The 13482-nt window shown below is 34.1% G+C and overlaps 3 protein-coding genes across 4 annotated transcripts in view; 2 read left to right on the top strand and 1 right to left on the bottom strand.

Moving 5' to 3' along the window:
* LOC140055731 (thyroid hormone receptor beta-like) overlaps positions 1 to 4367 on the bottom strand; it is a 41292-nt gene extending 36925 nt beyond the window's left edge. For both annotated transcript variants that reach the window (XM_072101111.1, XM_072101112.1), the window contains exon 1: positions 4291 to 4367. The gene's annotated coding sequence lies outside the window, so the exon portion shown is untranslated. The remainder of the gene's footprint in view (positions 1 to 4290) is intronic.
* Positions 4368 to 5344: 977 nt separating this feature from the next.
* LOC140053868 (nuclear hormone receptor E75-like) overlaps positions 5345 to 13482 on the top strand; it is a 62772-nt gene continuing 54634 nt past the window's right edge. Inside the window, exon 1 of the mRNA XM_072098597.1 lies at positions 5345 to 5560. Within this exon, the coding sequence (XP_071954698.1) occupies positions 5554 to 5560 (7 nt within the window). The 5' untranslated portion in view covers positions 5345 to 5553. The remainder of the gene's footprint in view (positions 5561 to 13482) is intronic.
* LOC140053870 (uncharacterized) lies at positions 6649 to 9590 on the top strand. The gene is made up of 5 exons (XM_072098600.1): positions 6649 to 7239; positions 7687 to 7857; positions 7986 to 8054; positions 8168 to 8364; positions 8609 to 9590. Exons 2-5 carry the CDS (start codon positions 7811 to 7813, stop codon positions 8878 to 8880), a joined length of 585 nt encoding a protein of 194 aa, XP_071954701.1. The 5' UTR covers positions 6649 to 7239; positions 7687 to 7810; the 3' UTR covers positions 8881 to 9590.

Below are 13482 nucleotides of genomic sequence, written 5' to 3'. Positions count from 1 at the left end.
CCTACTGATGAGTAGGCTTAGGCCTATTTTTTTTTCATTGAGGACTTCCCCTGACGTGCGTAATGAAAGCAAAAAATATTTCTTCGCGTATGTTTACCGGCGGAAAAGTAGGCTACGATCGTTTTGCTGTTTGCTAGCGCGCTATAAGTGTTATTTCCGGCCAAACTAGAGGTGTCATTCAACATAAATGTTATGTGCGAGAGTACCATTTCCGGCCATCTAGGGTGTAAATTACCAAAAATCGCTTCCTCTCAAGTACTTAGTGTCGCCATTTCCCCCTCCCCCACCCCGGGTGGCGGAAGTGTGACGCTTTATGAGAATCATGGGGAGAACACTGTTAATGGACCACATATATTTCGCTCTCGACTACAGACTACATACTTCTTTGATCTCGGCTTTAGTTAAATTACATGAATATTCGTTATTAATTTTCAAGATATTTAACTTCAAGAGAGAATAACTTCCAAATTAATTGTACATCATGTTTGTTTATCAATTTTATTTTGTAAACACATTTTATAAATACAGAAAGTAAATAACGACAATAGTTCATTTACAACTTTATTTGCCGTTCCAATAATAATGTTTTGGATTTCAGGAAAATATTTGTTGAATCGTATCCATACCGGTTGGACAACAATATCTAATAACACAATTAACACATCAATCACTCCTTGCCTGGGGTAGCACTAACATTTCATTTTGTTTAGCCATTTGGCAAAAGTCATTAAAAATTTTTTTAGTCAAATCAGTTTATCTATAGCCAAAATGGGTAAAGTCCAATTTTTTTTATTTAAGCCAAATGAATCGGTTTCTAGCCAAAATTGTTGAAATAATGGTAAGAACGTTTCAATCAATTTATCTATGTCAATAAGTCTATACACTGTTCCCTGAACGTTTTTGAAGGCATTTAGAGAGAGAGCCATGCCTAAATCACAGTATGATTTTAAAAAATAATTTTCCTTCTATTTTATAATAATGATCAAAACAATTCTTCACATTGTTTTTAATCATACAGCATTCATAAAGTATCATTTCAATAAGAAACATTTGACATAAACAGTTTTCTGAAATCCCCTGACCGCTATGTTATTTTGTTTTTTTATGCTTGGCTGGTCATGTTTTTCTGATGGCTTCCGTACCCACCAGGCAGTGTCCTAAGACTTCACGGTGACTCACCGTCACCGCCGCGAAGCGGGGGAATGTTTTTAAATTAGGTATGCTCAAGACGTGCGAAAGTGCAGTAGCGCCGGCCTAGGCCTACAAAATGGTAATGTACGACGGTGCGCCGTATGCTAAAAATATTGAGGAAAATTCCTCCAGTGTCTGGACTTTTAACCCAAGTTAATTTTAAAGCGTTTACAGTTGATTGAAAATCAATCATATTCAGTCCTCCCTCTTCTACTCTTTGTATGAGGGTAGAGCTCTCTTTATCTTTTCACTTTTCCGATGCCATAATAAGAATCTGTACAATTATTTTGTCTATTTTAGGAATTAGATGTTTCGGTACATCTATAATACTTGCATTATATATCAGTTTAGATATTGATCATGTTTTTATTACAATTATTTTTCCAAAGAAAAATAAAATCTTCTTTCCCAGAGATGTACGCCGGTGTTTTCTAAATGTGTAATCTTTTCATACCAGTTCTTTTTTTCACACCGTTTTTCATCATACAGTATCCTACATATATTCAAAGAAATTTAACAGGTTCTATTGTCCAGGTGATATTCAAAGGTTTGCAATTTTTATTCCAATTCGAGCATATCAACATGCCTTTGATTTTACTTTTGTTTAACTTTAAACCAGAAATATTACAAAAGGCTTCAATTTCATCAAAGAAACAGTAAAAAAAATGACCGTGTCGTCAGCCAATTGTGCCAACTTTACAAAATTTTTTTGGTTTTCATTTTTTGAAATTTGAGTAAAATCTTTGCACAAAGGATTTTCTCTTTTATGGCCATAATTTCTACAACCAATATGAACAATAAGGCAGACAACGGACAGCCCTGCCTAATACACCACACTCCATTTTGTGTGTTGGGAAAGCCATCCATCAATATTAACTACACATTCTGTATATAGTGTGTTTATCCATTTTAAAAAAGAATCACCAAAATGAAATTTTGCTAACACCTTAATGATTAGATTTCTGTCAATTGAATAAAATGCTTTTGAAAAGTCTAAGAAGACGATTGGCTCCAGGTTTATAATATTCATTCGAATAAAAAAGAATATCATTTACCAGATGTACATTTTCACCGCCGAATCTCCCAGTGACGTAACCTTTTTGGTCAAAGTCAATAATTGATCCAACTGTTTGTAACCTATTTGCAAGAACATGGGCCATTATTTTATAATCTACATTTAAAAGGGCAATTGATCTGCAATTATTAAGTTGTTCTCTTTCGCCACTTTTAAATAATAGATTGATTTTTCCGCGCCTTTGTGTATTGCACAATCTGTTATTTGTACTGTACCTGTATAACAGTAGTTTAGGGCATTGCATATAGTATTCTTATGCTCCCAAAAATGACAATAAAACTCTTAGGCCATCAGACCCAGGACTTTTGTTGAGCTTCATTTTGTACATTGTTTTTTAACAATAGAGAGGTAACATTCACACTTATAATACTTTTTTCTATTGACAATTTATTTATTTTTGTTTTACTTCTATAAATACCATCTTTATAAATATTTTAATTTTTTTACAGTTTTTTTATAAAATTTAAATTGTTCTTTCTTGATTGTTTTCTTTCTGTATTATTTTTTCCAGTCCTAAAAAGAATTTATTTTTTTAAACAGTATACTTTAAAATGTTATTAATCATCTAAGACACTGTGAAACAGAGTAGGTTTAGTTTTACGGGAGATGCGGAAATTAACCACGCAATGGAATGTTTAGGGGCCCTAGCGCTTTCTGGTCACGCTACAAATGAAGTAGACTTAACACTTTAACTGCCAAACACAGAGATCTTCGTATTTGGAAACACAACACTTGACTACCAAACACGGAGATCTCTGGTACATGTTTGGTTGGTTTATACTTATCAATATGGACACTATATTCGGTCTGGACCGTAAATATATTACTATTTGAAAGTAACTAATCTGGTTACAAACATCAACATACCCCGCGCATCACAGTAGCGCATACTGTAGAGCGATGGCTTGGCGCGTTGTGTATCGGCCACGCTACTGTAGTTAGGCCAGCCGAAGCATTACAAAGGTTTTTTGTGTTTTTCAAACCATGGTCTAATTTACAATTCTCCATTGTCATCCTACAATTGGCTCATAAATAACAAAACTGAACCTAATCCTATCAACTCAACTCCTAAATAATCTAAACCTAAAATGTTCTACAAAATCGGCTGTACATATTTACAAGGTCCGATCGTCGTCCGCACGTGTGGTCCCGATTGTCTACTGTTAATTGTTTACAATTAATCCAACTCTCTCACTCGAGCTATATTATCTATACCATTCAGATAGGTCAAGTATGGCCGGTCGAACTTCTATCAAATCGTTCATGTTGTAATTATTTTTTTTTGGTAAATCAAGTTTTTAAATGTGTTTAACAATCCGTATATTGATATTGGCATTGATATTGATGTAATATATAAAATAAATTACTAGAAAACATAATTTCAATTACATCGAAAACTTTCGTTTATTTCGTGCATTCGCCAAGCGGCCAACAGAGGGTGTAACTTGTTTACATCGTTCTCGTGACTAAAAAACAAGTTCTACCACAGAATATTTGACGTGTAGTCAGTCTAGTATCAATTAATACAAGTTGTGGTAACAAATATTTCTTCTCTTTCAGGATTAAAGACATACAATACAACAGTTGGCATTTGAAAATAAAGCCAAATGGATGGAAGATAAATATTATTTTTGTCATTAATAGAGTCTAGACCGTATAAATAAAAACTATACTATTACTATATATGAGCAAATTTGGTACATAACTGTTTACATATTTTTCATGACATAAATTTGCAACATTATAAACCATCTTCCTACCAAACCAAACATTGGAGAATGGAGGTAATGTACTTTAAAATAAGTATGTTTGTTTACAATTGATAAGAAGACCACTGCTGGCTCCTCAAAGAGTCAAAACCCAGTATTTTGCTTCTACGTCTAATACACGGAAAGCTCTATTATATGTTTCACATAATAAGGAGGATATCGCAAGACCGATATTACATGTATATTTCAACTTTTACGGGAAAATAGGTGAAGTACTCGTTGTATATAGAATGATATTTTCCGGAAGAAACTTACCGTCATTTTCGTTGTTTTGAACAAATTCTTAATATTGTCGTCCTTGGATGATAGCCATCTCTTTTCGCATGTTTTACTAACCCTCATTCAATGAAATTAGATTATACCAATGCATTTTAGGGTAATTCAATGGCAAACATTAATTCATAAGTACCAATAAGAGGTTAATTTATCGAATAGGACCTACACTAATTCCTTTCATAAATACAATTAACAAATGCAAAGAAGTGTTGTAATTGAAATTTATTCTATAGTAATGTAGCATCTGTTATCTGATCTGTTTCGGTAGAATCAACCTACCCTACTATATTTTAGATTAAACCATTGCTTGCAGCGCCACACTAATGAACCGATTTTCGAATAAGCTCTGTACTAAAAAATCCCACAATGCTCCATCTATAAAGTGTTGGTTTTGAATAAACATAAATATTCAAGAAAACTTCAATAAAATACAATCATATTTGTTTAGATTTTTACCTTGTTACCATAAACTATCGTATTGTTTTACTGGTAACCGGTCCAAATATTTAAAAAGCTACTAAAAACGACAATATAAATATTTAGTATTATAGAATAAGGTAGGTTAGGGGTTAAGGCTGGCACAGTTCAATTACTTAATAGGGGGATAAATAGATCCCAAGAGCATCGAAGATGGAATTTTTTCTTTGAAAAATGATCATCATTGAAAAAAGGGTCGTATCAAAAGCGATATTTCATTCTATCTTTATTACATTTATTTTTTGCTAAACGATAAATGGCTTCGTTCAAATGTTCCCTCTGTCGTGCCTGTGCATATATGAATGCTCACAAAAAATGTAAACACTGAGACTGAGCCACATTTTATAAAGTCAGGCACAGAACACATTTTAAACCGCGCCCGGTGATATAGGCCTACTGAATATTAATTAATTTGAAACGATAAAGATGAAGAAATAATTCATCTTATAGTGAGAATGAAAAATAAAGTCACTCCGTGCTCATCGACCTGTCTACGGCGGTGGTGGTAGGCAAAGTCCCGAACCGTCGCCTCCTACTACTGTACTTCTGAACAGACCTTGAACTTTGACATTCTTAAGTTTTGTATGTGATTTGGTGATATTCTTTGATGTGTGATTGTGTGCATGGTCTTCCAATGCTGTATTAAGGTAATAGGTTCTCAGCAAATCAAGCTTGTGTTTTTTTAAGGGTGGTGTAATCAAAGACAGTGTAGTAGCCTAATCTTTGGTGTGGCCTAATTACGTACGGTAGAACCTTGTCCTAGGAATGGCAGGTAGGCCTAATTAATTGTGTTCCCTAAATTTATATATATATACAGTACTGTAGTATAACCTATGATAGCAACAGAAATGATAACGATCTGCTGTTGTTCAATACTCATTGTTCTCTTATTAAAGGCACTATGGGCGTGCCATAGATACTCTCGTTTGGTTTTTAGTTTTTGTTGCTAAATTCATCGTTTTTAACATAAATTCCGATGATTTTTGCTATAAAATGGGTTTTTATAATTAATTAACAATTATCTACTCTCGTTTGGTAGGTATTTGCGGCGGTATTTGCAACATTCTGAGTCTCGTTTGGTGTTTAGTAGGACCCAGGCCAAAACGTCTCACCATGGAGGTATACCTCCATGGTCTCACCTCCATCCAAATCAATAATGTTGTTTATACAGTATTAAGGAAATATATATATATATATATTTTGGGTATTAATTAAAATTTGAACTACCATTTAATAACATATTTTATTGATATTGCCAATGTTGATATAATATATAAAATAAATTACTAAAAAAATGTAATTTTATATGCAATAATTTTTTCCATGAATTCACCAAACAGTCTACAGACTCGAGGGCGTAATTTGTTGAGTGTTGACAAAGTGCGGGACAGTGAGGTACGCCAAATATTTGTGCGAGGCATCATTTTATCATTTCCAAAAGTGCGAGGCATAGGCCTACATACAGTGTACGATTTCAATCTATCGATCGATCTACAAATATCATACCGGGCCGCTATAACAACAGTCTTTAGTCAACCGTATCGAATGATCGCATGGTTGAAGTTTTAATTAATTACCTATTCTTTGAACAGAATGACCGTAAATCACAGTTTCAGTCAGTGAGTAAAACGCCGTGGCAATTGATATCTATTCTTAGTACGTTCAAGTTCAATCCGCGACATGTGTAATTATTAAGTATCACCGGTTAAAGCTAAAAATCAAAACTAGACCACAATGTAATCACAAAATAGCAAAAAAAGATACGAAACCTCACAAAAAAAATTGCAAAATATAAAAAAACATGAAAAAAAAATGTAAATTAACTAAAATAAAAAAACACACACACACAAATAAAACGAATTCAAATGGGTGTTAGGCCTTACGGTGAAGATGAAAACATTTTTTCTTGTTCCTCATTAAGCATAATAAGTGAACTCTCTTGATTCATATACATAAAAATAAATTAATCACGTATTAAAAAGTTCCACGAAAATTTTCCTGACATTTTAAAGAAATCTTGATTTTAAAAGTATAAAAGAATATATTTTCGCAGTTGCCATTTTGTATCACATGACATCAGTTAAACCAATCATACGCGACGTTTAGGCAGCAGACGTCAAAATCACACGATGTAAACACGAAATGGCGTCCGACGAGGAAGGATCTTCTCGCTTAGACAAAGTAAAGTTGAAATGTTTTTTCCAAATTTACAAGCATTCAAATGAAATTATCAGTCCAATTACTGAGATTCGATGGAATAAAGTGTTGCTCTGTCCAAAGAGTTGGATAAAATTAGATGGAGACGGCAAGGAAATCGCCATACATTTGACGGAGCTTCTTGGTATGTCTGATGAAGGTAAATCGTTTGACGATGTCGTACGCGAGCATCCAGGCTTAGGTTTTCATGCTACCTGTTACAGGCGATATACTGATACATCTCGACTAAAAAAGGTAATATTTGGTTTCGATTATTATCAGAATACTCTAAGAGTTAATAATATAGTTAAATGATACAGTATATAGGGTGCTACTGATCTATATATCTATAGATAGGCCTAGATCTATATTGTGCTCTTAGAGTTTCTGTGCTTGGTTGTTGATTGGGCTTTCTACTACTGTAGTACCAGTACTACTACGTAGGCCTAGGCCCTAGGCCATATTATATTATACAGTATATATTATTCAGTAGGCTACACAATTAATTTTAGTTAAATACCAATATAGGCTCTATATTCTGGAAAGTGAGTAAAACGTAACTTTCTAAAACTCTTGTTGGTTTTTTGAATTTACATTTTGAATTTTTTTTTTTATTTGCTTCAGTCTAAATGTTGAATTTTTAAACACCAAAATCTATAAAATATTAAAATATATTTTAATAATATTTATTATTATTTACAGGGAATTGGAAAGTGTTTTTTTAACATATAAGCAAAGCTATAAGGTATTTTGCAGAGATGTAATTGATAAACGGTTACAGTATGGACAGGAGATACCAAGACTCGCAAAACTCCAAAAGCTTTTCATGAAATCAATTGAAAAAACAGAAAATGTTTACTTGTCAACTATAAGGTAGGCTGTCGATCTCTTCTTAAAAACGATGAAATAATTGTAATATTTTTGAGATCCAGTTACTGTAATAATTTCTTCATTGTATCTGTGTAACAATTAATTATAATCAATTAATCTGTTATTTATAGATCAGACGTGTTGAAGAAGAAGCTCAGGATGGATTATCCTAACCTAATTTTTCATTCACCCACAAGAAGGTTAGTTGCTTAGTGTGTTTATATTAAATGATTATTTCACCAGGGATAATTTAAAAAAAAATCTTTTTGTGGATTGGTCAAACTAAATATTTTGTTTATTTTTTCTTAATTAGAAATGAATCAGTTCTGGTGTACTTTAGCAATGTATCCCCTGGATTTGTGGCTGATCCATTTTTGTCATCAGGAAAAAGTACAACGGAGACAGATGAATCATCAGAGTATGACATAGATATTCCAACTACTTCTACAACACACAAAATCTCCACTGATGGTGACAATAGAGACAAACTAAGGACTCTATATTTTGCAGGTACGGTTAAAATACAATAACTTGTATATATTGGTTTATTTTTAAATAACAACAATAAATGTTATTGCATAATTAAGGAAATGCTGTGGATCAAAGAGGTGAAAGCTGTATGCACTCAAAAAACAAAACTGTTATGATAGTAAGTGGTGTCGATCATAAATGCTGTACACAATACAGTATATGCTTTATATAAATTTATTATTACTATGTTTCATTCATCGAATGCTATAAAATATACTTGCAGGTACGATAGTAAATAATGCCATCAAATCAAACAAAGGTATGCAGAGTGAATGGCCTCCAAGAGCAGCAGACATTAATGATGTTGACATATCTGAAATTGTGCCATATGAGTTGTTTAATCTAATCGCAAAGTGTGTTGGTGCTGCAGAAGATACTATACAAACCTCATTTTCAGATGTTACTGAAGAAACTCGAACGAAAATTTTATCGATATGCCAGGAAATCCTGTACCTTGGAAAGGAAGAAGGCAGACTCCAAAGTCACTTGCTCTAGGATTAACTGTTCGAGTGTGAATGAGATGAGTGTGAAAACAGGACAAGAGAAGAAGAAGAAGAAAAAGAAGACACACCAGACTATGGCATTGAAGATGATGAATTAGACTATGATGAATTGGACTATGAGGAATTAGACTATATGAGGAAGATGAATATGAAATATACTGTAGTTTATACGGTTTTGAATGCAACAAAATCATCATAAAAAGTAACTGTAATGTAATAGGCCTACACTATAACCAATGTGAAACACTACCATGGTTAAGCAAACAGAAACTGTGAGCATGTGAATAAAAAAAAAGATTTAAAAAAAATGAAAACAAAATGGAAACCATGAGAATATAAATAAATAATATAACCATGAGAATATAATAATAAAAACTGTAACCATGAGAATATAAATAAATAATGTAACCATGAGAATATAATAATAAAAACTGTAACCATGAGAATATAAATAAATAATGTAACCATGAGAATATAATAATAAAAACTGTAACCATGAGAATATAAAGAAAAATAGTAACTATGAGAATATAAAGAAATTGTGTAACCATTAAAAGAAATTGTGTAACCATGAGAATATAAAGAAAAATATTAACCATGAGAATAAATACAATTACATTGAAACAAAACAAATATTTGATGTTTGTATTTTATTTAATAATTTAAATTTACTATTGCATTGGTGTTTATTACTAGGAATATGTGTTCTATATTTTTCACAGTTAAATCATATCAGTCACTATGTACATCCTACGGTATAAACTTAGCATTATTGCTGCTGTATTTCTACTGCTATTAATAGCCTACCTGTCGGGAGAAACCATTATACGAACAGTTGAAGCCATTTGTAATTATAAATGTTTTAATGTCGGGGGATAATTATTAACTCTAAATTTCAATTTTAGAGTTAATATAAATTTGTATTCACCAAATTTATTTAAAAAAATAAAGAATAAATCTATTTTGATAATAAATAACTTGCCTATATATTTCTTATAAACCGTGAAAATAATAGTACAGTCTAGTTATAGTGCGCCACCAGTTGTTTCAGCCTCGCTATTTCGTAAGAAATCGTTGGCATATTTACCAACTTTAACGGTAATTTTCTACCAAACGCCAGGTATTTTTTTGTGGAACTTTTACTTTTTGTACTATTAGTATTTATTTAGAACAGAATATGTGGTAAAAAAGTATTATGCTTGATGAGGAACGGGATTGCTTTTCCAGGCATCATTTCAGCTTCGCCGTAAGGCCTATGTTGTGTTTCCACAAAATATCAACATCCAAAAAAAGTCTGAGCATCATTTAATTTTTTTGTGTCCGTAAGCAGCTGTAGTTTTATTATTCTCTAACTTATTTCATATTCATATTTTATCATTAAAATCTGCCGATTGATTAACATACTTCAACGTGCACCTCTCATGCATGTTGTCACTTATATCCCATATATCCAGTATTGCACTTTTATACTTTATCATCCCATGCAAATTATTATTAAGGCAGCAACCAATAATAAGTGATTTGGAGAAGGTTTGCGCAGGTTTTTTTTAGGTTTGCATGATTTACACTGTAAAATCTCACATTTTACCCACGCTTGGCTTGCGCTGTTTGTGCTTGTTTTGCGCAGTTTGCACAGTTTAGCAATACCCTTTATCACTAACTAACAAAGCGAATCTAGGTGCAGGGTCAGTGCAGATTACAGCGTATGGGCCATCAAGTGGGCGTAGGTCAATACAAAGGCGAATTAATCTGTCTCGAAGGCCCTGTTTCTGCTGCCAATCCCAAATATACCGTATAAATATACCGTATAAATATACCGTATATGAAATTCGTGCATTGTTTCCGCTGCACATACTTCGTGGGTGGGCTGTAAAAAAGTTGGCTTTCATTGCCCAAAATGCATTTCGTGAGACGGAAGTATGGATTGACCTAGAGTCTCGTGTAGTGAGGTTACATGACAAAAACAAAACAATGATGGTTTCTCAAAACGTCGTATTTGTCTTCTTTTTAATAATTGTGTTGTTAAAGATAATTCTATTGATCTCTTTTTTGACCGTTATAATTGTTTTTGTAATAAAATTAGTAAAATTGTATAAATTTGTATTGCTAGATTTTAAGATTTATATATATTTTTATATGGTATAGTTTATTCCATTCTGTAAGGGGCGGGTTTCCCGCTGTTGAATGAGTTTGAATAAAATAAAAAAATAAAATAAAATTGTTTTCTATTTTAAATCTAATGAGCAGAAGTGGCAACGAATTTACACCGCACAAACAATCTAGAAATGTAGAATGGGCATTGACTAGATTTATGCAAAGAAGACGACGGCGTTTGCCGATAACTTTGGCGTTATTAAGTCTACCACAAATTCTGCTTTTATTTTGTTTGAGATACTTTTATAAATCTCGGTATCTCTTCTGTTACCATGCAGTCTCCCCCAACCTTCGCTTCTCCCCACAATTGAATTGCAAAAATAGTTATTTCTTCAGTCCACAGTGATATTTTGATCTGTTGCTTGCTTATACACGTGTGTGTCAATGCAGCAGAAAAACCAAACAAACGCGTCACGCTCTGTTAGTTTTTGACCTCGTGTCATGGGCCGGGTCACATATACGGTATATTTTGAGTGTAGCAGAAACGGGGTACGAAATATACGGTATATTTTGGAATATACCGTATAATATCCACAAATGATGGGGATATTTATGCGGTATATATACCGCATATATATACGGTATATTTTTTATGAGACCCATTTCTGCTGCCAAAAAATATACCGTATATAAAATATACCGTATATATACGGTATATTTTTGGCAACAGAAACGAGGCCTTAGACTGTCGTGCGTTTGCTGTCAATAATGCACACGACTGTAAAATGATGTTACACACTCTAACATCACTAGAATGAGTTGGTGGTATATAACGGTATGTGGAATAGTGCGAAGAACAGCGCAGTGATGGCATCTGGCTGAGATAAGTCCACAGCGCTCTGATCTTCATGAAATAGCGCTATATAAATGTCGCATTACTGTACATACATTACAGATAACTGTTTTTGTAGCGTTAGTAGGGCTGATACTGTAGGGCTTAGAGAATTCTTCTCCATATGGTCAGAACCTCTTCAATTGTATCACCGCCGCAGTAAAGGTCATCAGTGAGTTTTGTAGCCTTCTATAAAATTACCCATTACTCTGCTTAGAAGGTCCTCCAAGGCAGTTTCTGACCCTGGCTTGCCCATTGCGCAACGGTTGTATTCCCCTTAGAAATTGGAATTTGGTAGAAGGCTTTGGTGAGATCTGTATAATATATTTCCACTGTCCGAAGTGTAGAGTCCACGTCAGGCATGAGCGACTGTTGTGGTTTGCTGTACCTGCCGACATCGTCAAAGGATGTAAGCAACGTGAAACTACTTTTATGTTTCTTGACGAGGAATGAAGGATTGAGATATTCTACAGCAACTCCAATATCCTCTGGATGGGCAAAAACTCCTAGAGCTTCGAGCTCGTCGAATTTGTGTTTGTCTCTTGCATACGGGGGAAGTCGACCTTTGCGTTGTGGAGGTTGGACTGGCCCCATATTGACGGTGGCAATAAATGGTCATACTGCACAATTATAACCTTTAAAGGGAGGGTTAAAAACATTGTCATACTCCTTGTGGAGGCTAGAAAACTGTTCGAGTATGTGGCGAGGAAGAATGCTATCCAGATCCAGAAGTAAGTGTGAACTGTTGTGTTATTGTCAATACGAGGTTCAATATTGTCAATGTTGGTAAGGTCATTTGGGAGTGTAAGTTTGTAACTACCTGGCCATATCACAGTGCGTGCTGGAGATCTGATCGAGTGGCGAACTTACATTCGCTGAGAAAGTGCCGGTCAGGTCTTCCACACTTGTTTACAAAATGGGCAGCCTTTTTGTAGTTTGTTTTGAATATGGGATGCCTTTAGTGGGTAGCAGGAACAGGATGATGGAAGAGAAGCCAGTCTTTGAAACGGTAAAACCGCTGAACGCGACTCTTGCGTCGTCTGAAGTTTTGATCTCCTCTAATAATGATGTCATAGCTTGAGAAATTTCAGGCTTAATAGACGCTAGTGTGTGGAAGCGGAACCTCTGTGCCATATCTGTTTAACAAGTTGGGGGAGTGAAGAGTGAAAGAACTGAGTTCTTCATCTTCAGCGATCGGTTGGTTGTGATGAGTTATAACACTGTCTGTTTGGAGAAGATTGTCATCAATGAATGCTAGCAAACATTGGTATTTAGGTCTCTGGACTAATGTTAGCAAACTCCAAGAAGTGAGCTCCACTAGATTGGAATCCGTAATGCAATGATGTGAATGATTTTACTATAGTGTTTCTGAAGATGACAGGGCAATAGTTAGTAATATTCCCTAACATTAGCTCTAACGTGGTTGCCTTCTGCTGTGCGGTTAAAGCATTAGCTACATTTTCTTCAACACCATCATCATCGTGAAACCTCGGAGTGGGGAAGCTCTAGTTTTCTTGGCCCACGGAAAACCTTTCACCAGAAAGGTGGCAAACTTAGTATCTAATGTTAACGTGTAGTTTTTTACGCCAATTTTCCAATATGTTTAAT

The sequence above is a fragment of the Antedon mediterranea genome, chromosome 7 (genome assembly GCF_964355755.1).
Source record: "Antedon mediterranea chromosome 7, ecAntMedi1.1, whole genome shotgun sequence".
Taxonomy (NCBI): Eukaryota; Metazoa; Echinodermata; class Crinoidea; order Comatulida; family Antedonidae; genus Antedon; species Antedon mediterranea.
The sequence above is the reverse complement of the archived record's forward strand: the minus strand, read 5'-3'. Positions and strand labels throughout refer to the sequence as shown.